This window comes from Microtus oregoni, unplaced genomic scaffold, assembly GCF_018167655.1.
Source record: "Microtus oregoni isolate MIOR12 unplaced genomic scaffold, Mior012 000022F_ref0000154, whole genome shotgun sequence".
Taxonomy (NCBI): Eukaryota; Metazoa; Chordata; class Mammalia; order Rodentia; family Cricetidae; genus Microtus; species Microtus oregoni.
In genome coordinates, this window is record NW_024543081.1 from 12,472,724 (window position 1) to 12,497,118 (window position 24,395).

The 24,395-nt window shown below is 50.0% G+C and overlaps 1 protein-coding gene across 3 annotated transcripts in view; it reads left to right on the forward strand.

The window, feature by feature from the left end:
- The window catches only part of Csf2rb (colony stimulating factor 2 receptor subunit beta), a 38,913-nt gene that overhangs the window by 10,051 nt on the left and 4,467 nt on the right, over nt 1–24,395 (forward strand). The window contains exons 1-11 of one of the 3 annotated variants that reach the window (XM_041672128.1): nt 2,938–3,013; nt 4,175–4,375; nt 13,761–13,936; nt 15,026–15,149; nt 16,480–16,667; nt 18,193–18,350; nt 18,427–18,595; nt 19,075–19,210; nt 19,316–19,473; nt 21,764–21,903; nt 23,541–23,700. In XM_041672128.1, coding sequence (XP_041528062.1) covers nt 13,849–13,936; nt 15,026–15,149; nt 16,480–16,667; nt 18,193–18,350; nt 18,427–18,595; nt 19,075–19,210; nt 19,316–19,473; nt 21,764–21,903; nt 23,541–23,700 — 1,321 coding nt within the window. In that variant the 5' untranslated portion in view covers nt 2,938–3,013; nt 4,175–4,375; nt 13,761–13,848. Of the gene's footprint in view, nt 1–2,937; nt 3,014–3,245; nt 3,339–4,174; nt 4,376–13,760; nt 13,937–15,025; nt 15,150–16,479; nt 16,668–18,192; nt 18,351–18,426; nt 18,596–19,074; nt 19,211–19,315; nt 19,474–21,763; nt 21,904–23,540; nt 23,701–24,395 lie in introns of those variants that run through there. The other 2 variants (XM_041672130.1, XM_041672129.1) reach the window with 2 other exon arrangements.

Below are 24,395 nucleotides of genomic sequence, written 5' to 3' on the forward strand. Positions count from 1 at the left end.
TCAAGAGTGAGAGAGCCAGTGCTTCACTGAGGTGACAGACACCTCTCTTTGGGCCTATTAAGACCAAAGCAGCACCCTCAAATGACAGTGCTGGTGAATTGTCCTACAGGGGAGAACTTTGGCTGAGTAAGCAGAAGGAATGTTACTGGACAAACAAGTCTAAAGGCAGGTTTCTGTTTACTGGAAAAGTAGATAGCCCAAGGCAGTTTCCATTTGCAAGAAACTTCCCTTAATTAGCCCCAAAGGTCAACTACCTTGACATTTAGTTCCTGGTCAGTCCGAACAGTCCATCTCAGCTGACACATAGCATCTGCTTGCTTTCTTCTGCCCTCCCCCACCCACCTCCATGTTGCTCCTTTCTCTGCCTCCTGTGAAATAGCCTTGGCAATTTGAACCCCAATAAACCTCTCTTTGTACCCCCGAAGCAGTAGAGTCCGGTGGTTCACCGGTGGCCCTGTGTGTGTTTAGACCCCTGGCAACTGGAATGAGCTTAGTCCTTTGAACATCAAGTCAGTCCTTTGTCCTCAGTGGTGAGCTTTGTTCCAGTTCTTAAGACTTTAAAACCTGCTCCAATGTTGGGGTGCAAGAGCCAGTGAACAGCTGGAGCGTTTGTGTGCCTGATTCTGCCAAAACACGAACAGGTGTATAGGTATATGTGCTGTCCCGATTTTATTCATGCTATGACAAGAACCATGGACGAAGCAATTTGAGGGAGAAAAGGGCTTACTTCAGGTCACAATCCATAACTGGGTTACATCAGGGCAGGAACTCAAGCAGAAGTGTAAGCATGAACCTCGGAAGACTGCTGTGTGCTGGCTGGCCATAGACTGTCTAACTTTCATACATTGTTCGAGACCATCTGCCTAAGGAATGGTGCTGCCCACAGTGGGCTGGGCCCTCCTACACCAATTAACAATCAAGGCAATTACTGTGGTTGCTCACGCCTTTTGGGAGACAAAGGCAAGCAGATCTCTGTGAGCCTGAGGCCAATCAGGCTGCATAATGAGGTCCTGTCACCAGCCCAGAAACAGTCAAGACAGTTCCACCCCAGACATGCCCACAGGTTAATCTGGCCTGGACAGGTCCTCATTTGAGACTCCTTTCTCCGGTGACTCGAGGCTGCTCAAGTTGTCAGTTCAAGCTAACTAGACAGGTGCAGCTAGATGAAAGCATATTAAAACATTTCACTTATATAAACTGTGCTAAATGGCTATCTGTATTTTTTGCTTTAAATGAGGTACTGTCTCCAAGGCTAAAACCTGAAACTCATAGGAAATACTGCATAGATACACCAATTTAATAAGGTGACCTGCACACACATTGGATGACTTAGGCATTGCATACAATAACTGTTGTTATTGTAGAGAAGGCCTTCTAAGAGGCCTCTTTTGGCTACTAGACACCTGTGTTCATTTTCATTTTGAGTCAAGATTTGAATTTCATTCCATGTTAAGAAAAAAAGGGGGATGGGTGTCTGAAAGAGGTGGCTGGAGATTGGTGACAGTTCCTACAGTACAGGCACAGCAAACCCTACCAGGCCCCAGTCTGGCACTGCTCCCAAAACTAGTAGGTTGCCAAGAAACATGTTGTCACTGGGGTATGAGCCAAGAGCAAAGGAATTTCTTGTCAACTTTGTATGTCTGGAATGTCCTGTGTAGGTGGGGATGGTGATTGTGACCCCTTCACTCCTGTGCTGTGCATTGAATTTTGGGTGCGTCTGGATGATGTGTTCATTTTCCCAAACACTGAGAAATTTGGAGGAAGAGTTACACAATGTGTGAAGTGATACCATTCCTCTGAATTTCGAGGCCAGTAGGGCAGTGGATCCAGTGTTCAGACAGAGGCTGCCTGCCTTGTGTGACTTCCCGTGTGTACAGTGAAAACCTCTCATGGGTTCCACACGATTCCCACCCAGTGCCACTTGGTACCAGTTACTGTAGCATAGCTATTACACGGGTTAAAGAATTTACTAAACACTTGATTAAACACCACTACAAACCAAGGGAGTCCCATCTATCGGCTGTCCATGCCATGGACCGAGGGTATTTATGTACGGGGAGATGAGAAATGACCAGTATGTCTGATACTGCCGTTTTCTAAAGAAAGAAAGAAAGAAAGAAAGAGGCCGACACTTCATCCATTGTATTTTTACACTCATTTGTTTTGTGTTTTACCATATTGTATTAAAATATCACTCCTTTTTATGGCATCTTTTGGTGCCCCTTTAAATTTTGCCCTGAAGGAGGGGCTTACTAACTTCTTTACAACCCCACCAGCCTCAGATTTATTCATTCCTTTCTTCATTCATTCATTCACTCCCAGTCATGAGGTGTGAGCCATGGCAGGTCACGGGGGGGAGGGGAATGAAAGCAGACCCTCTCCTGCCCTAAGACCAAGTTGAGGGAAGGTCACAGTGGACTCTAGGGCAGGATGGAGAAAGTGAAGCTGACCCCCCAGGGATCCAGAATGTTTCTGGAGTTTACTGTGGGCTGTGAACTTAGGTTTTCCACATCGATGGTTTTCCCTCAAAACCCTTCTGGTTTGTAGGTGCTTCTAGAAAAATACCACAAGGGGTCCCAAGGCTTGAAGAGGCCACCTGTAGCTGATTTGCATAAAGTCACATGCTGAGAAGTGGTGCCCTTGGGGTCCAGCCTAGTTCTGCCTGGCTCTGGGCCCATGCTCAGCAGAGAGGTGGCCATTGCCCCCTGTTTCCTCCAGAGGGATCCGGGAAGGCGACTTGGAAGAGGCCATTCCTGGACTGAGACTTAAAGTGTATGTGAGAGCTGACCAGGAGACAGCGGGGTGCAGGCTTCCCTGGCAGAAATACATGCCGTGAGTGTTATCAGAGACTCATGTCCGCAATTCTGAGAAGCAGGCGAAGTTGCTTGTGAAAGGCACTGGTGCTTCCTCATTCTGCTCTGTTTCCTCCCGACGTGGCACAAATAAATAGGAAGCGCCTAAGCTCCCTGCTCCTGGAGGCTCCCGAAGGAGGCTGCCTGTACCAAATGCAGAGGTAAGGCTCCCTGCTCCGGAGCTGAGGATGGGCTCAGAGTAGCGGTCATGGGGTCTCCAGGATAGAAAGGGACAGGAGGAGAAGGAGTTGGGGTGGCATCTTGCTCCAGGGATCTTAGGAGGTACTCTTGGCCTTCCTGGGAAGACTAGGTCCCTGACACCAGGGCAGTTTGTACGGGAGGGGCTCCCAGGAGTGTTCCAGCTGGGAACACAGTCAGAGTTCTGGGAGGGGTAGAGTTAGGGTTGCTCTGGGACTCTGTGAGGAGCCAGCGTTGTCTCTGGGGATCTGTTGCCAGGGAGGACTTCCTTGAAAGCTCTGCCTGGGGGTAAGCACCATGTTCTATCTAACTTTGCCACCCGTGTGTTAGTTCTGCCCTTGTCCTGGGCTTCCAGCCACACATCTGTGGGATAGGGTGAGTGGGGGACATGGCCCCCTCTGTTCTCAACTAGAAATGGAGGGAGGAGAGAGAGAGAAAGAGACAGACAGGCAGGCAGACAGACAGACAGAGACACAGAGAGTGCTGGATGATCTGGTATGTCTCTGGGCCCTTCCCAAGTGACCTTGCCAAGTTACACCCAGTACCATGGGAGGTTCTACAATCCCCCTCTGCTGTCTTCAGCGCGTCTTTATCCCAAGTCCTGTAGAGAAATTCTCCCTCTCTCTCTCTCTCTCTCTCTCTCTCCCCCTCCCCTTTCCCCTCTTCCCCCCCTCCCCTTTCCCCTCTCCCCCCCCCCCCCTCTCCTCTTTTTCATCACACTGTGCTCCAGACCACTACAGGTGATTGGGATCAGGCCCAGATGTCTGTGTTCTGTACCTATGGTGCTGGTTGAGGGGTGACTCATCACATAGCAGGGGACCTGTCCCTCCTGGATGACGATCCACTCAGTCCCTCTGCTGACTGGAGTCAGAGGCAGCGGCACCACTATCAGATCTCACAGCTCACACACTAACCGGCTCACACGGCCCGCATGCCATGTTTTACACTGACCATTGTTTAGAGAAATCTCATGACCTGTGAACCCAAGAATCTGCTTGAGGCTCAGGCCCGTCTCTGCTCAAACCCAGCCCTCAGTGCCTTTGAACCTAATTAGGCAATGAGAAGGGACCTTTACCTACTTCTCTGTGGCGCAGCACCTCCCCTCTTCCTACCTCTTTCTAAAGGGTTTTAAAAGAAGACTCCTCTGTCTGGATGGGATGAAATGTCCCTTCAGACCCTACCATACGGTCGGCTCTAACAAATCTTTTGATGGAACCCGCCTCCGGTAATGGAACCTGAAAGGCGTCAGCGATATTGTCCTGTGGGCTCCTCCTCCTTCGCCACTGCTCTCTCTACGTATAACCCCAGACCTCCGTCCTTCTCTGGTGAGTCCCTGGGGTCTCCTAGGACCTTCTGTCTGTCTGTGTGGGGAATCTCCACGGGGCTTGGGTCTGTCTGTTCCTTCACCCAGCCTTGCTGAGTACAGAGACACCTGTTCTCAGCTCCATCTATTGTTGGTGACCCGGCAGCACTTCAGGAAGGAAGGTGTCTCCCTTGCTGGCTCACCTCTAGATCAGTGTTCTCAACCTGTGGGTTGCAACCACTTTAGGGTCAAACATCCCTTTCCCAGGAGGCGCCGAAGGCCATCGGAAAACACAGGCAGTTACGTTACGATTCGTAACAGTAGCAAACTTTACAGTTATGAAGTAGCAATGGAAATTTTATGGTCGGGGTCACACAACATGAGGAACTGCATTAAAGGGTTACAGCATTAGGAAGGTTGACAACTGCTGCCCTTACCCTCTTGACCAGATTTTCTGATGGTGTCACTCAGTCTCGCCTGCCTAAGGACTCGTCTCTCAGCTGCTTTCTGCATAATCTCCAAACACTACACCCACGGGGGAAGATATTAACCCTCAAATCCTGATTTTCTTTAGCAACATTGACCACAGCACAGGGAGCCTGAAAAACGGCTCCTTTGATTTTTCTAGATTGCGCCACACAGTGCAAAGCAAGTGGCCTGGGCATCCTTGCTCCTTATAACTGACCCTCAGTTTAGGACAGCATTTCAAATTATAAAAGGGTTCTACCCATTCTTAGGGACACAATTCTCTCCCCGCACCCGTAAGAATTTCCCCATGGTGTCTCTGTCCACAGCGACTGTTCTTATTGAAATTCTCAAAGCAAATATGACCTGATTAATTATTATTAATTATTATCATTCCCATGCCTTCAGTTTTTCCACCATATCAGAGGATGAGAGCCTGGGTGTAAGCAGGTAGACTCACAGGTGCAATTGTGCATGTGTGTGTGTGTTTCTGTCCCCACAGGGGACTGGCTTGCAGCCTCACCAGACAGGCTCCTGGGCCCATTTCTAGGGTTTTCCCACCTCAGAGGCTCTGCCAGAACATTTTTGCATATTCAGATTCTGACTTCAATAAATCATATCTCGCTTCTTTGTAGTTTCATAGTGAGCAAACTTTGCACCCACTCCTGGCAACCCCCCCCGCATTCATCAGTTTACTTTTGTTGTGCCAAGATACTCCTGTCCCAGTACTGTCAGAGAGGGCATGGGCTCATCAGTGTTTACAGTACTGTCAGAGAGGGCATGGGCTCATCAGTGTTTACAGTACTGTCAGAGAGGGCATGGGCTCATCAGTGTTTACAGTACTGTCAGAGAGGGCATGGGCTCATCAGTGTTTACAGTACTGTCAGAGAGGGCATGGGCTCATCAGTGTTTACAGTACTGTCAGAGAGGGCATGGGCTCATCAGTGTTTACAGTACAGTCAGAGAGGGCATGGGCTCATCAGTGTTTACAGTACAGTCAGAGAGGGCATGGGCTCATCAGTGTTTACAGTACTGTCAGAGAGGGCATGGGCTCATCAGTGTTTACAGTACAGTCAGAGAGGGCATGGGCTCATCAGTGTTTACAGTACAGTCAGAGAGGGCATGGGCTCATCAGTGTTTACAGTACTGTCAGAGAGGGCATGGGCTCATCAGTGTTTACAGTACTGTCAGAGAGGGCATGGGCTCATCAGTGTTTACAGTACTGTCAGAGAGGGCATGGGCTCATCAGTGTTTACAGTACTGTCAGAGAGGGCATGGGCTCATCAGTGTTTACAGTACTGTCAGAGAGGGCATGGGCTCATCAGTGTTTACAGTACTGTCAGAGAGGGCATGGGCTCATCAGTGTTTACAGTACTGTCAGAGAGGGCATGGGCTCATCAGTGTTTACAGTACTGTCAGAGAGGGCATGGGCTCATCAGTGTTTACAGTACTGTCAGAGAGGGCATGGGCTCATCAGTGTTTACAGTACTGTCAGAGAGGGCATGGGCTCATCAGTGTTTACAGTACTGTCAGAGAGGGCATGGGCTCATCAGTGTTTACAGTACTGTCAGAGAGGGCATGGGCTCATCAGTGTTTACAGTACTGTCAGAGAGGGCATGGGCTCATCAGTGTTTACAGTACTGTCAGAGAGGGCATGGGCTCATCAGTGTTTACAGTACTGTCAGAGAGGGCATGGGCTCATCAGTGTTTACAGTACTGTCAGAGAGGGCATGGGCTCATCAGTGTTTACAGTACTGTCAGAGAGGGCATGGGCTCATCAGTGTTTACAGTACTGTCAGAGAGGGCATGGGCTCATCAGTGTTTACAGTACTGTCAGAGAGGGCATGGGCTCATCAGTGTTTAATGTGAAAGACACAGACACCAGATTTATTAAGAATTGGCATGATCTAGAGTCATGGATGTTGCAAACACATGTCTGCAATTGCAGGACTTTAGGTAGATAATCAGAAGTGGCTGCTCTTAAATTATCCAGTCCGACCTGGATAAGGAGGCTCAGTGTCTTCTGCTGAAGGGGAAAGGCTCTGTCTTCAGCACCTGATCTGACCTTATTTTTTTAACGTCTCTCAGAATGGGAGGATCTCGGAAACATGGGCTTGTCACCCGTGACTTTGTGTGAGTGGATGTTTATCAACAAGCAAACACTGCTTACAGAAGCGTTGTGTGAACACACCACAAACAAATAAACAGAGAAAAACCCCAGAGTGGCCTTTTGCCTCTTGGTTAAGTCAGTTCTAATGAATGCCTAATGGAAAACGTGCCCAGCATTTAGACACAGGAGTGATATAGAGTACCAAACCCTTTTAAGATGAAGAAACCAAGTCCAAATGGTTCTAACATTTGTCCAGAGTAACCAATACCATACTATTAGTATAAAACACGTCAAAATGGAGCAGAAAATGATTGACAGAAATCCTGGTGGTTCTCCTAATGTGACTCTCAGAGGCAATGCAGCCAATGCACCGGTCTTGGTTCCCATTAGAATATGGTTATTTTTCCACACTCATAAGTTTCCATATGTGTGTGTGTGTGTACATATATATTATTATATTATATAAATTAAAATACAAGTTACTGCTCAGGACAGGGTGTTGAGTTCACGTATGTTCAGAAGGAATGCCACAACATACAGGACTTCTGGCTTGCCTTTGGCCAGCACCACCCTCAATTCTACAGGCTGTCCACCAGTGAGACAGGTTGACTCTCATATCTGTGCGGGGCCATTGTTGGCTTGGGGACCCGGCGGAGCCCCTCAGTTCATCCTTTCGTGTGCTGCCCTCCAGTTGAGGAGAGCTTCCCTCTCGGTGCCATGCTTTCTTCCCAGCCTTCTGAGATGCAGAGGAAGACTCACCCACCTCAGCACAGACAGGCTGCCCTTTCCAGCTTCCCCAGCATCTGCCAGTCTCACCCACTCCAGAAACCCATTTTCCCTCTCGCTACGAACACCTCGGAGCTTTCCTACCACACGTTCTCGAGGCTCTCCACCCTGGCTACTTCCTGGCTTGGTCTCTTGTTTCCAAGTGTGTTTTATTCCCCGTGCAGACTGGAGCAGCTTCCAGCCTGAGGGTGGCTGGGCTAGCAGCATCTCCGGTTTGAGTCATATCCCAGAGGTGTGTTTAAAATATCAGTAGGCATTGTATTTTCATTATCAGAGTCATTGCACTGAAAACGCATCAGAAGGTGGCGCCCCGCCCCCGCAAAGACTCAACGAACAGGATGACGTTTTTCTTTGTATTGTTTCATAATCTTCATCCACATGATTGACGGTCAAACCAGTTAGTCTATGTGTCCTGTTTCCTTACATGTGAAGTAAAATACATTTCCCTGGGCTACGTTCTCTGTTTCCTTTGTCAGGCTTACAATGTCTTGGGTCGTAAAATGATCCCATCATCTGTCACTCTTCTGTTTGCTCTGTGTGTGTGTTCCTGGACGTGTGGATACATATATGTGTGCGTGTGCAGGTGGAGGCCAGACAACACTCTTGGGCGTCCTTCCTTAGGTACAGCCCACCTTGTTTTGGAGACAGAGCCTCTTGCTGACCTGGAACTCAGTGAGCAAACCAGGCTGGCCAGTCCAATCAGAAAGCCCCTGGGTTCTGGCTTACTGTCTCGGCCTCCCCAAAAGTGCTTGCCACCACACTTAGCTTCTGGGCCTCGAACTCAGGTCCATGTGCTTGCAAAGCAGACCCTTGACCCACCAAGCCACCTCTCCAGCCTTGTCTGCTGGTTTGCGGTTTGCTTTGCTTTGTGGTTTCCCCTAATATTAAAGATGTATTTTTAATGCTTTTAATGTTTTAGTTTCGAGTTTCAGATCTTTAATCCACCTTGGATTTGCACTGGAGAATAAGATGTAAAGAAACAACTTAATTTAAAAGCACGGTCCCCTCCCTCATTGGTTAGAAGCCACGAGTCACAAGCGTGCAGCCCCCCTCCTCTCAGTGGCTGGAGAGAGCACTCTGGCTTTCTAAGCCCTGACACATTGGTTATATTACTTATCGGGTTTTTTTTCCTTTTTTCTTTCTTTCTTTCTTTCTTTTTTCTTTCTTTTTTTTTTTTTTTTTTTTTTTTTTTGCTTTATCTACAGTTACTTTTCTCTTTGCAAATCCAGCATGCCTCTTCTCTCCCATTTCTTGGGATTCAGAATCAGCTCATCCAGGGCATGAAACATCCTTCTGTATCCTTCATTTCCCTTGCACTGAGCTTCAGGATTATTCTCAGCATAACCAACCCCTGGAGACAGAGGTGGGACTTTCTCTGATACCCACCTTGACTCAGAGGGGAGCCATGCAATCCCCTCTGGCTCTGACACTGCCCTGGGTTTCAAGGGGACAAACTCAGGTCATCAGAATGGTTTGCACGTTAACCATTTGATAGTCCTGTCAAGTAAACGGGCTTTTGCCTCTTGGCTGGCGCTGCACTGAGTAGACTTCTTAGCGTCTCCCCTTCCCTTGTCAAATGCTCCATACGTGGCCACCATGCTTACTCCTTTAACAAATCTGTATCCAAATGGCTTGTGAAATGGCTTTTGTGTGGGGTGAATTTCCGTTTGCTGTCCCTCTCACCAAAAATTATATTTCTTCATAAGCTTAGAAATTAGAACATAGAAACACGTCTTCCCCCAATTTCTCTTCAGTTCTCCTGTCTCTACACTTACCCTTCACCCTCAGTGACTTCTAACCCTTACTTGTTTCGTTTTGTTTAGAAAGAGTCTCACTGTGTTGCCCAGGCTAGCCCCAGACTCCTAGTCTGAAATAAAGCTGCCACAGCCTCCTTCGTAGCTGGGATTGGATGCCCACACAAGGCCCTGACTCAGTCCTTACCTGTCAATCACCCCTCCTCATTTATACTTGACACGGGCACTGGCCTTAACTAGCATGTTCTGCCCTCATGAAGCCAGTTTTCAGTTCTCCTCCTCCCCAGCCCCATAGCCACCGCCCATCTTCGTCATCTGGCCTTGCCCTGGCCACAGATGTGTGCTAACTTGTGTTTCATGCGGTGGCAGTTCTTCCCTGAGTAACTGGTTTCTCTGTTCCGACACAGCACCTATCTTGCTTGGAATCTGTCTTCCCTTTTTTAAAAAAAAATGCTAGAATAACTTTTTTCAGGAAATATCTGAAAATTCTTGCTGGCCTTCATGGGGCCAAAAACACTTTGGTTGCCCCCTTGAACATCAAGGAGAACTTGGTCTTTTTAAAATTTTTTAGTATTGTTTATATGGGGCAGGGCACACATAGACCCCAGCTGGCATGGAGGTCAGGGAATAATTTTCTGGGCTCATTTCTCTCCACTGTGGAATCTGGGACTTGAACTCACATCAACAGGCTTATGCAAATACTTTTACCTGCTACAGCTCCCTGTCTCCTCGGTGTGTGGTTAGAAACCAGGGCTCTCCTGGGAAATTGTTTGCCAACGTGCCCTTTATCCTGCTGGAAGCAGCCTGTTGTTCGTTTCCTTCTGGAAGCTTCTCTAGGATTACCCTTCTCTCCTTGAAAGACTGAATGTTTGCCTTAGCGCATAAGTGAATGACATGTTATTATGGGGGATCTTGGAGGTTTGAACTCAGTCTCTGTCCCTTATTCGGCAGCCTCCTTCTTGAATCAAGTTTCTCCTCCTTGTTTCTTGGTTAGTGGACTGCCATCGCCTTTAAATCCAGAGGCTGCTTCCAGGTGCATTTTAGATGCATATAGAAACTCTCACGAACAGTGCTTAATTCCCCAGGTGTCCAGCTTCCCCTCACATAAGGAGACCCCAGAGTGGACCTCAGGCTGTGGTAGTCACTCTAAAGTGACAAAAGGAAGCCTGGTTCTCTTCCTATTGCACCTTCCTAGCATATGGCTTCCATCCTTGCCTGAGGATCCAAAATGGCTGCTGGAGTTCCAGACATCACCTCTGAGATAGGGGTTAGAGAAAGAAAGAAAAGAAGAAAGGGAAAAACAATCAGACCTCTTCCCACGCAAGCCCATGCCTTTCCAGTGGCCTCTGGGCAAGGTACACATAGGGCTTCCACTCCCATCTCCCTGGACAGCCTTTCGTCACGTGACAATGCCTAGTAGCAGGAGAGAGTGAGGAGTGTTACCTTTTATGCTGTGTGAAGTGGGCCCAAGAAGATAAGGGACAGCTAGGCAGCTGGCACTGTGAGCCACATGTCCCTGATTCTCTGCCCTCTGCTTGGTTTACTCTACAGAGCTTTCATGGTGTCTCAGACGGTGTCCCCTGCCTTGTCCATGTCCTCGTCTTTGCCCACCAACCTCAGTCAGGTGCTTGTCTGTGGTGTCCGTTCTGTGATCTGACCCATCATTGCATGGATTTTTCCAAAATCCTGGCTCTCTATCTTCTGACATTTTCTTTTGACAGCAGCAGGCTGGGTTCGAATGGCTCTCGGCTCTGCAGTAACCAAGGGTGCAGGCGCAGAGCTTCAGCGTTTGCTGTCCATGGGCTCTGTCTGGTCAATAAAAGAAGGTCAGTATCTGCCTTGGAGCAGACACAGGACATGTCCATCACCGCCAGTCAGGAAATACAACCTCTCAGGGAAGCATGGGTAGCTGGGCTCGGTTCCAGCCTGTCTCTCACAGCTGTGGCATCATGGACCCGTCACTCATCCCTATACTGTTTCCTGTCCGTAAAGACTCTAACAGCTGCCTTCGCCAAGATGTACCAATTTTTGCAAAGTACTGCACACACTTCCTGGCTGACGGTGGGCGTTAAACCTCCGTCAGGTACTGACAGAATTCTCTGGGCTTATTTAAATGTTCCACTCATGTTCTTAGATGACACAGCTCTGTCGTCCGTTACAGTCCATCAGGGTGACTTGTTCTCCATGACTTGAAGTGTTAGGGACTGAATGTCCATGTCCCCCAAAACTCTTAGGTTGAAACCCCATGCCCAATGAGAGGTTACTGGAGATAAGGCCTGTGGGGAGTGATGGGGTCTCAGAAGTTAGCCCTTATGGGGGATTGGTGCCCTTATATTAGACATCCCAGGAAGCTCCCTTGATGCTTCTTCTATGGTGCTAGCAGTGAGAAGCCCGTGAGAAAGAGGCTTCATCAGACCTCAAAAACCTGCGTGTACCTTGGACTCTTCGAGTTCCGGAACTTCAAGAAATAAATGTCTGTGGTTTTTAGGAACTGCCCCATCAGTGGTGGTCAGTGTCAGCAATTCTTCCAGATTAAAACATTGGTATATCTTCTTCTTTTTGCCACATTGTCCTTTGCTCGATGACTCTGGTGGCTTTATGGGGAACTGGGCTTCAAAACACCTTCGTCACTCTTTGTCTCTGAATCCTTTGATTACGTCTAAGCTTAGACAGCTCAAGAGTGCAGCGGCAATGGTTTGATGTGGTTGCACCTTTAGTATGTAACTTCTTAGCCTCTCGTTTGGGGATGGGTGTGAGGAGAGGTTTGGGATTTGTGTGTGTTGTTGTTATTCAGTTATATAATCATTTTCAAATGGAATGTTCCGTCATTTTACACTGTTTACTGATTCCTCTCCCATTTAAATAGAGCATGCTCTGGTAAAATAACACTTGTTCCTGTCAAGGTGTCCATTGACTAGATAGGTAGATGATTGATATGTCAGAGACTGGCAATGTTAGAGATAGATAGATCTATAGATAGATAGGGAGATAGATAGATCTATAGATAGATAGGTAAGTAGGTAGATAGATGATAGAAATAAATCTAAGACAGACAGGTGATAGATGGATAGATAGATAGATCTATAGACAGGCAGACAGACAGACAGATGATAGAAATAAATCTATAGACAGACAGACAGATGATAGATGAATAGATAGAAATAGATAATGGATAGATGGATATATATAGGTGTATAAATTATTAGATAGATGATAGATAGATAAATAGATCGATCTATAGATAGATAGGTAGATAGGTAGATGATAGAAATAAATATATAGACATACAGATGATAGATAGATAGATAGATAGATAGATAGATAGATAGATAGATAGAGCTATAGACAGACAGACAGATAGATGATAGAAATAAATCTATAGACAGACAGACAGATGATAGATGAATAGATAGAAATAGATGATGGATAGATGGATATATGGATAGGTAGATAAATTATTACATAGATGATAGATAGATAGATAGATAGATAGATAGATAGATACATAGATAGATGATTCATGTATGAATAGACAGACATAGATATATGATACATGCACATGGATGGATAGAAAAATTGGCAGATGTGTACACACAGAAATGGAATATGGGTAGATAGATGGATAATTTATAGATACATAGGTAGACAGATGCACTGATAGGCAGATAATAGATGGAAAGGTAGGTCTGTGTATCTTGACAGAAGTTTCAAATGGCCTTGTAGAAGAAGGAGACACATACAGAGGCTCCGCACGTCTGGTACTTCCCAGGTGAACGTAATGAAAATGAGGAAATCCCCAGGCTTCGGGGAAAGGGGAACTGGGAAGAAGAAGGGCCTGTGGGACAACTGAGGGTAAATGGAGCAGAGGTGGGGAGAGCACCAGGCTCTGCATGTACTAGAGAACAAGTGTGTGTGTGTGTGTGTGTGTGTGTGTGTGTCTGTGTGTGTGTGTCTGTGTGTGTCTGTGTGTGTGTCTGTGTGCGCTCACTCATATGTAGGGCCTGGTTCAAGTGAAGCACCAGCTCACTTCCATCTCTGGGCACTGCCCCATTGTCCAAGGGGGACCTGCTGTCTCAGAGGCTGTAAGTTCTATATCTCTGCATGATCATGCTTTAGGCCAAAAAGACCTAAGGAAAGGGAACAGTCCCAAACACCACACATCAGGGCCTCTCATTTGGATTCTGGTCACTTGATATCAGCAAATTCCTGGGCAGCTCTCAGACTACAGACCCTTCTGCAGTCTCAGAGTAAAGAATCATAGACTTGTAACATGAGTGTGGCCCAACCCCCAGCCAGGCAATGAGACAGGACCCCAGGACAATGAGGATGCCACCCTGCCCGTAACTACAGCCCGCCTGTGCAGTCACCTAAAGTCCCAGAATGGACCAGCAGATGGCACTGACCTGGAGCCTGCTCTACATGGCCCTGCTGGCTCTCTGCTGGAAGCCTGGTGTGACAGAGGCACAAGGTAAGTCTGAAGGCCCATTCCCTTTTCACCCCTCTTAGTTGAGTCTGACAGGAACCACACCCACCATATCCCCAGCGGCCCCCAGACCCCCAGCAGCTCCATCCACTGGATACAGCTTTGTCTTCCTGTCTCTCTTGCACCCTCCCTTTTCTCCCTCAGGACTTCCCTGGGCCCCTCTCTTCCCTGTTCTCCATCTTTCTGCTCATCCTTGCCTGGCCCTGGGGCACCCAGCCCAATGGTGTCTCTCTGCACCCATATTGCTCAATGTCGCCCCCAAAGCCCAGTGAGCCAGCATCTTCTCTGCCCCGCCCCAGGCACTCTACTCCTTTGAGGATTTCAGGTCCCCCTAACCCTTCCTTCTAGGGGCTCTGGCCTAAGGCTCTCTCTCCACAGTAGGTCTAGCCCTCATCTCTACTCAGAGGCCCTGTGGGATAGTCTAGAGGCTTCCGAGGCTGGAAGACTGTCTTCAGTGCCCCTGAGACCTCCTCCGTGACAATGTGGAAGTCACATTCCCTTTACCAAGCCCAGGTTCAGAGGTCAAGACTCAGATGATCAGGACCCTGGGTAGGGAGGTGACAGCTACATGTCAGGCCCTGCTGTGTCTGTCCTGCCAAGTGACACCACAGAGAACATAGCCGACCTGGGCAATGCTCTCAGGGAGACCTGTACAGCACAGGACACGCAGTCACAGCTGAGAATCCGCTGGCATCTCATGTTCCTGGAGAAGAGCAATGTTTCCAGCGCAGCCCACCAGGCTCATGGTCCTCCATCTATCTGCCCTCCTGGGTGGGCCTCAGCAGGAAGCTGGAGGTGCTGTTGCTTAAAAGAGTTGTGGGATTCAGGGCCTCATGGTGCACACATTTAACCCAGCACTCAGGAGACACAGGCAGGAGGATCTTCGTGAGTTCGAGGCCAGCCTGGTCTACACAGCAAGTTTTAGGACCATCCAGTTACACAGAAAGACCCTGCCCCAAAATAAAAACAAAACAAAAAAGACAAGCAAACAAACAAACAAAAAAAAAAAAACAGAGTTGTGGGACAGGGGACACCTGGAGGCGAGACTGTGACTCTCCTGCTTCTCGTTGTCAGACACCATCCCTCTGCAGACTCTAAGGTGCTACAATGACTACACCAGCCGCATCATCTGTAGCTGGGCCGAACTGGAGGATGCCCAGGGCCTCATTAACATGACCCTCTATCGCAAGCCGGGAAAGTGAGTACCACTGGGTCCGCTGGTATTGAAGCCCAAGGACCTTGCTGCCACCAACAGCCTTCCTGCCCCTGTATCACCAATGATGTGCTCCCACCATCCCCAGTCACCTTATATATGTGCCACCCAACACCTGAAGTGGTGTCTGCAGCACCAGGCCTCTCCTGCACTGAGCATCCTGCCCCTTCTCTCCTCTGCCCCTACCACAGCCCCCTCTAAGGGACTCAGTTCCTCGTGCCTTTCCCATATTTCTTGTCTGAATGTACTCGCCTAGGATGTGTCTGTCTCCAAGGAATCCAAACTGTACCTATCACTCAGAAATACCCCAAATCAAATGACCAAGCCTGGGCCCTTGACTCCCAACCCTCCCAGGATGACCTCCTTGTAGTTCATCTCCACTTGACTCCCAGCCGCCACCCTCACCATTTCTAGTCCAATGCTAAAAGCCAAATTCTTCTCTTGCCTTCATCTCCACACCTCACTTCAGTTACTGGGAGGAAATGGTAGCGTGACTACTGACTGAGAGGTTTTGCTTAAAATGTCTTCTAGCTCCTTTCCTGCTTCTCAGTGAACACTATTGAGTTTATCTCTCGAGGAGGCGCAGGTCTGACCAGCTCAGACACCACCACCATCCAAACTACTTACGATCACCAGGACGGTTCCCTGTCCTTATCCTGTCACTGTGTCTGTCCATCCTAAGTCTTTCCCTTACTCAGTAAATCCTTCAAATCCTGCACCAAAACAAGTCCCCACTTCCCTCACTCATAAATTCCTGTGTGAACACTATTAACAAACACAGAGGGAAACCTACATTCCTTGTGGCAGGACTCACGACTGTGTAGCCTGCAGCATGAAAGTCCAAACTCAAGGACAATTTGTTAGGTCTGGAAAGAACTGACAGACAATTGTTCAAACTAAAGATCCAGGAAAGGAGTTGTCAGATTCTTCCCTGGTTTGACATCACAAGTGTAGGACTTCTTTCTATAAGGACATGGGGAGAGGGTACTATGGTCTCAGGTGGGCTTTGGGACAGTTAGCAAGCAGTCATAAGTTTCAGCACGATCTGAGTTTTAGATGCACGTACTATGATGAGGTAAAGGTGACTGGGTCCTTTGCTGTCCTGGGTGCTGCACATCCAGAGAGATACTACAAATCTGTAAGGTTTTGGTGTGTTTTGTGCGTGTGTTTCCGTGCCTGTGTTTCTCTGTCTCTCTCTGTCTCTGTCTCTCTGTCTCTGTCTCTGTCTCTCTCTGTGTGTGTGTGTGTTGTTCACTACCAGATACCTTGGATCAATGCAGGCATGAAGACACAGCTAATGAATGTTCACTGACAGGGACTATCCAGTGTCCTGCAGCCTCAGTGATGACCTAGTCTGGTCAGAGTGCCCGTCTGCCCACCGTTGTGTGCCCAGAAGATGTGTCATCGCCTACACAGGCTTCAGTATGACAGATGAAGACTACTACTCATTCCAACCAGATCGGGATGTGGGCATCCAGCTTGTCGTCCCATTGGCCCAGCATGGTGAGCAGGGGGGTCCTGCCTGGGCAGAGGGTGCAAGAGTGGACAGGTTCCTGGAGCAGGGTTGGAGTGAGTGTCTCCCAGGTTGAGAGACCCTGACCTGAGGTTAGAACAGATGTGATATGACCACTCTGCCTGAGGTTCCCCCTGTCCTAGCTGCTTCAACTGCTTAGCAAGCCCTCAAATTCTCCTCTGTAGGGACAATGACTGTGACTCCTGTAGGACTTTCAGGTGACTCGGGTCCCCTTGTCTTGCCTCATGGCTGCAACACCTTGCTCCATGACCGAGGCTCCCAGACCCACAGAAGCCCCAAAGTGCCAGTGCTGGGCAGCAGGGATGGCCGTGACAGGTCACACTGCCATGCATTGTCCATGCATCTGATTCAGAGCCAGGCTCCTCACCACCCTCTCGGGACTAAGAATGTGCATCGGGTCCACAAGACCCATGCTGCAGCATGGTCTTAGGTGGAGCCAAGGATCGTCTGTGAGGTTTTCTTGGGGACTATAACAGACATGTCACCAGCATTTCAGACTAAAGGAGAATCTGAGGTTTGTATGGTTATTCTAAACCTGAGAAGTCAGGGTCGTGGGGAACACTGTGGGTCTTTTTGCCCGCAAACATTGCTAGGTTGATAGCTGTTGTAAGTGAGTGCCTTGGTGTCTGAAAGAGTCCCTCCTCCTGGGAGCTCAGAGCATCAGCCTGAGGAAGTTAGGAAGCTCATAGAAGTCAGTTGCCATATGCAGGGGATGAAGGCAAAGGGATCAGGCAATCAGGAAGGGCTTCCCAGGGGGAATGAAGGAACTTTGCCATTGAGTCCTTGGTTTAGGCGGAACACAGAGTCAGAATAAACTCTTAGGAAAGCACATGTGCAAAGGCTGATTAGTTGGGGGTGGATTCTGGAGAGAGTGTGGCAGGCTGGAAAACTTGGCCACGTTCATTGTCTACAAGAAACATCAAGTTCTAAAGGTTGAACAATGGCAGGGAGAACATGAGGAACAGGCAGCTGCATCTCAAGCCTTGAAATAGGGAATGGGATAAGAAAAAGCAAACTTGCCCTAGTGTGACAAGGAAGGGATGGGAGTTACAATGAATGGCCAGAGAAGGGAGGGACACGGGGTTCTGTCTGGGGACAGGAGTACAAGAAAGTCACCAGGGGAGATGACACTTACACTGGGGAAAGACAACAGGAGGCCCCTGAGCTGTGGAGAGGGTGGGTAACAGGAGAGAGGGGCAGAGGTGGCTCTCAGCTCCCTCTGCTGGAATGAAGGCCCAGTACACAGCAGAGCAGGAGGAGGCCCCGTTTAATTGAATGTTCAGGCCCTGGAAGGCACAATTGCTGTCAAATCTGATCCCCAAGTTTTCAGATCCCAGGCCTGAAGCTGCAGAGTAAGGGTCCTGAAGCTCTTTCTAGTGACCATCAGCTGATGGTGTGAGCACAGAGCCTGGGCCCTAGTGGTACCCAGAAGGCCAGGCTGCCCTCAGGTGCCCAGCATGCAACCATAGAAATCCTCTGCTTCCTCCCCTGCAGTGCAGCCCCCACCTCCTAAGGACATCCGCATCAGCCCCTCTGGGGATCACTTCCTGCTGAAGTGGAACTGGACCCTTGGAGATGCCCAGATCCCCTGGCTGTCACAGGAGGATGTAGAGTTTGAGGTGGCTTACAAGAGGCTTCAGGACACCTGGGAGGTAGGTCCCTGTGTCATCTGTGCCCAGTCTGGTGGGATGGCCGAGAAGGCTACTTCTTCAGCTCCCCTCTCCACAGGATGCTCCCAGACTCAACACCAGTGACTTGTGGGTCTCCCTGGCGTCAAAGCTGTTTCTACCCAGCAATATTTATGTGGCCCGTGTGCGCACTCGGCTGTCCCCAGGCTCAAGCTTGTCTGGAAGGCCCAGCAGATGGAGCCCTGGGGTGCAATGGAACTCCCAGCCAGGTAATGGGGCCTGTGGGAAGTACTCCTCATAGGGGACCAGACACTGGAGACAGTCTACCCGAGGCTCCAACTTCTGCCCAACGTTGCCATCGGCACCTCCCACCAGCCCCCTGTCCCCAGCCCTCTATCTGGTCACTCCATTTCACAAGCCCTTAGCTTCATGGCCCCAACTGTGTCCTATAATGGCAGTGACAGTCATGACAGCAACAGCAGCAGCATGGGCCCTTGTGTTAACAATGCTGGACTGTACGTAGAGTCACCTGTGTCCCTGTGTTCATGCTAACACTCAACATTCAGACTGGTCCCCTCTCCCAAAATGGAGCAGAGGTATCTGAGTCTGTCCAGGCTGGGGACACACAGAAGGCAGGCCAGGGCAGAGTTAGGCCGAGGTCCACAGCCAGGTGCCTAGGAGTCACCTAGTGTCCCAGCCTAGGGAGTGAGTGATGCTGCAGTGGCTGAGGGGCAATGTGTTCCCACAGGGGACAAGGCCCAGCCTCAGAACCTGCAGTGCTTCTTTGATGGCATCCAGTCCCTCAGCTGCTCCTGGGAGGTGTGGAACCAGGTGGACAGCTCTGTTTCCTTTGGGCTCTTTTACCGCCCCGGTCCGGCTGCTCCGTGAGTGTCGCCTCTCCATGCTGCCCTGCTTCCTCTTATCCCTCTGAGGTCTTAGCCTGATCTCCCCTCCTCTACCCTGCTCTCAGCTCTATTTTGCTTCCCCAGGGAGAAGGAATGCTCCCCGGTGGTGAAGGAGCTGCAGGACAGCCTCTGCTCCCGCTACCTCTGCAATCTAACCGTGTCCAACCCCAGCGCACACAGCCAGTATGCAGTCTCTGTTAAACTGCGGAAACAAGGGAAGTTCATCAAGAGTTCTGATCACAGTGAGTTTGCATGCTCTGCATGGGTTCCCAGGGCTATTGGATCCATTGTATATCCCGAAAAAATATAGGGACGACTACGGCACCTTTGTGTCTGTCACTTCCAAAGATTTTCAGACCAGTGAGTCACGGTGACACAATGAATACTCTGGAGTTAGAAATGTGTCTGATTAGGTAAGAGTGATTGATGAACAAGCATGAGGACCTGAGTTCAAATCCCAGCACCCACATAAAAGTTTGAGTGTGCTCATATGCACCTGGTAAGAGATGGGAGGATAGTTGGGGCTTTTTGGCTACTAACATGGATCCAGGGTCAGTGAGAGAACCTGTCTGAAGGGAATAGCACACAGAGAAAAGACAGGAACGACTTTCTATGACTTCTGCACACCTATGTATAGGCACCCATACCCACACATAGGCTTGTGCAACTGAGAAATGGAGAGGCAGAGACAGAAAGAGACAGAGAGATGGGGAGAGAGAGGAACCAGAGACACCACAGCCCACTTGTACCTCATCTGCTCTGAGATGACACTTGTCACTGCTCGAGAGTATCACTTGAAACTGCTCCTTCCTCCCCGTCTCCTTCACTCAGCCACACACTTGCCCCTCCCTGGGACCACCATCCTTAACTCTCCTCTCCCTCTGAGGTTTCCAGCCTTCTCCTCCAACTAATGTTCTCACTCCCAAACTCTGCTCTAGGTTTTACTTTGTGCCAGGGAAGGAGTGTGTGACAGCAGATGGCTTTCTTATAGATCCATGTCACACCTTCCCGGCACATGGTAAAGACCGTGAAACAAGGAAGGCTTTTCATCCTTCCAGTAATGCATGCCACCTTTGGCAGACAATCTCTTACCACCTGAGTTCACACCCAGCAGTTTCTCTTGGTGTCTTCCTTCCAGGAAAAAGGATTCCTCTTGCTCAAGAGAGCCCTTCCATGTGTTATAGTCATCCACACTACTTTTGCTAAATTTCTCTGAAGTCATCAAGTTGTGAATCTTCTGATGGGGAGAGAGACGCCCAGAGTGACTGAGGGACTTCATTTGAGCTTCCCAGCTCTCTGAGAATGTGCAGCAGGGCTACATGAGAAAGCCTGAACACATGGTGGTGTCTCAGTTTGTGGTCTGCTGGCCAAGTGTGCAGGATTGTCACCAAGGGTCTTTCAGATTGGACTCAGTGTGGTGGGAAGAGGGTCATCTGAAGGCCAAATTCAGCTGGTGTGTGTGTATGGGGGGACTTTTAGAATAACAAGGACTTACTAGCCCATCCTGCCTTCAGGCAACTCCTGTGGTTACTGAAGCCACAGAGGGGAGTGGCTGTCATAGGACAGTGGAGACCAAGCTCTTTACTGCTCAGTTTTTATCTGTACTCAATCAGGGGCTCAGTTTCTCCGTGTGTAAAATGGGGGAAGTTAGAGCACCTCACAGGGGAAGTGGGAAAGCAGAGAAATCAATTTCCCACAAAGTGACTGTGTTGCCCAGGAACTCAAACAGTCCATGTACCTAGACAGGGAGTCACGGGTTGCTGATCCCCACCCCACCCCCCCCCGTAACCCAACACTAGCAGAAACACCAGGTTTTGGACCACCTCATCACTGTGGCTTACCTCAGCCACTCCCCCAGGGAGGGACATTGCACTTCAGTAATGTTGGGTGTTCATCTTAGAAACTTTTCTATTGTTGTGACATGACATCATGACTAAGGCAATACATAAAAGAGAGTGTTTCCTTTGGGTTAATAGTTTCAGAGGTCAAAGTTCATGATGGCAGAGCAGGGCGAGCTGGCACCAGGGGCAGAACCTGGAGCAGCAGCTTCAGCACACCTGGTTTGTTTGGATGGTTGGTTGATTTTTCAAGACAGGGTTCCTCTGTGGAGTCCTAGCTATCAAGAACCTAGTTTTGTAGTCCAGGCTGGCCTCGAAATCACATAAATCTGTCTGCCTCTGTGTCCCCAGTGCTGGAACTAGAAGCACGCACCACCATACACACATCTTGAACCAAAAGCTAGTGGCAGAGTGCACATCAAAGTTCTCCCACCCAGTGACACACCTGCTCCATCAAGGCCACACCTCCTAATCCTTCCCAAAGAGTTCCACCAACTGAAGACCAAGTATCCAGATATATGGGCCTATGAGGGCAGCATTCTCATTCAAACCCCACAGAGTTCTAAGGAGTCAAAATGACAGGGGATTGGGAAGATAGGTCCAGGAAGAGAGCAGCTAGGACCAGCTTGGTTATGGGGAACACATGATTGGAGAGAGGACACCCTGACATTCTCTGAAATTATCCCCCCTGCAGTCCAGATGCATCCTCCCAGCCTCAAAGTGACCAAGGATGGAGACAGCTACAACCTGCGTTGGGAAACTAAGAAACTCTTATATTCTCACATCCAACACAAATTCCAGGTCCAGTACAAGAAGAAGCTGGACAGCTGGGAGGTAAGGACCAGGACCCAGGGGTAGTGGGGGGCAGGGAAGCAAGGAAAGAGAGGACACCAAAGGGACCTTTATTTCCTGGAGTCTACCACGACCTTAGTACCCACACTGTCAAAAAGCGAGAGTCCCATTTCTTGATGAAGGATTCGGGCTCAGAGATGTGACATGACAGGTCCCGTGACCAGCACTGCTCTTGAGCTGAGGAGGCAGAGACAGAGCGGGATAGCAGAAGTGCCTAGAATAAAGGTTTCAATGATCACTAGGCCTGGGTGTATTTCCTCCCCGGAACCAGATCAGCCAATGTTGTAGCTGTTGAGGCCCAAGCTAGTGCTTAGAGTAGGTCCTGCCAAGCACACAGGCCATATGCAGAGCCTGGCAACTACATGCAGAGTGGGGCTCCACAGACCCCAAAGAAGGACTTCTCAGAAAGGGAACAGGGAAACTGAGATGTAAGAGTGGGTCACCCCCACCCACCTCCACCACCACCTTCTCCACCCCCCCACCACCTTCACCACCCCCACCTCCTCCACCACCACCTCCTCCACCACCACCTCCACCACCACCACCACCACCACCACCACCACCACCATCACCACCACCACCACCAACTCCATCATCACCACCACCTCCTCCACGACCACCTCCTCCACCACCTCCACCACACCTCCTCCACCACCACCACCACCTTCACCACCACTACCACCACCTCCTCCACCACCACCTCCTCCACCACCACCTCCACCCCACCACCACCACCACCATCACCACCTCCACCACTTCCTCCACCACCACCTCCTCCACCACCACCTCCTCCACCACCTCCTCCTCCACCACCCCCTCCTCCACCACCACCTCCACCACCTCCTCCTCCACCACCACCTCCACCACCTCCTCCTCCACTGCACCTCCTCCACCACCTCCTCCTCCACCGCCTCCTCCACCACCACCTCCTCCTCCACCACCTCCTCCACCACCACCTCCTCCACCACCTCCTCCTCCACCTCCTCCTCCACCACCTCCTCCACCACCTCCTCCACCACCTCCTCCTCCACCACCTCCTCCACCACCTCCTCCTCCACCACCTCCTCCTCCACCACCTCCTCCACCACCTCCTCCTCCACCACCACCACCTCCTCCACCACCTCCTCCTCCACCACCTCCTCCACCACCTCCTCCTCCACCACCTCCTCCTCACCACCTCCTCCTCCACCTCCTCCACCACCACCTCCTCCACCACCACCTCCTCCACCACCTCCTCCTCCACCACCTCCTCCTCCACCACCTCCTCCACCACCTCCTCCTCCACCACCTCCTCCACCACCACCTCCTCCTCCACCTCCTCCTCCACCTTCACCACCACAATCACCACCACCACCTCCACCACCAACTCCACCACCACCACCACACTGTCTCACGGCCTAGGACCTGGAAACCAGTAAGATAATCCTGGGTCAGACAGATTTTAGGCCAAGGCAGCATACCAGATAAATTGGGAGGTAAAAAGAGTCAGGGCTTGAGCCTGGGTATGGCTACCAATGCTAGGAGAGTTGGCACCTGGGGCCCCCACAGTGGCTGGTCACAGTAGGCTCTGAACTGGGGTCCTGGTCTGGACTAGAACTTCAACATACCTGTCATTGCAGGACAGCAAGACAGAGATCCTAGATCATGCCCATAGCATGTCTCTGCCGCGGCTGGTGCCCTCCACCTCATACTTGGCCAGGGTGAGGGTCAAGCCCCTCCCTGAATACTATGGGATCTGGAGTGAGTGGAGTGAGGAGTGCACCTGGACCACTGACTGGGGTATGTCTCTTGGCCACCACACTCCTGGGACAGCCCACGGCACAGGGCAAGGGAGGCTCTAGACCCATTCTACCCTGGCCTCCCTCCCCCGTGACTGTCCCTGGGAAATGATAGCTGGTATACTGTACACTGAGAGAGGGGACTTGGCGAGGAGTGGCTCTGTCTCACTGTCCTTCTTCCTGTCCATTGGGGCTTAGACCTCTTGGTTTCATTAGACTTTGTGGCAGCCATGATTAGTCAATCTGAGTTCTCGTTCCCAATTCAGCAAAGCTATACTATCCACAGACCTACATGAGTGCCTAGTTTGGGAAGGTTGGTGAGACCATTGGTCCTGCCCAATTTCCTTCCCTTGACATTTGCATTCAACCCTCACTCTCCCCATGACGACCACCTGTGCAAGGCAAGATCCATGGAAGTTAGAGACCTGGGAAGTGGCAGTGGTAGGAAGCATTCCTCATAGCAGGACTTGTTGAAGGGGGAGTCTCGGACTGACTGCCAGTTAAGCAGGAGGAGGATTGGAGTCATGGACCCAGGAGATAGACAGGAGAGACTTACAGAGCCCAGGTCAAGAAGGCTAGTGTCCTGACAGAAGGGACCCCTTTCTGGCCCACTTTCCATCTCCTCTGAAGCTCCCTGATCTGGAGGTCATGCTCTGAGCTGCCTCCTTAAGAAAGTCTCCCCAGTTGCCAGGCTCA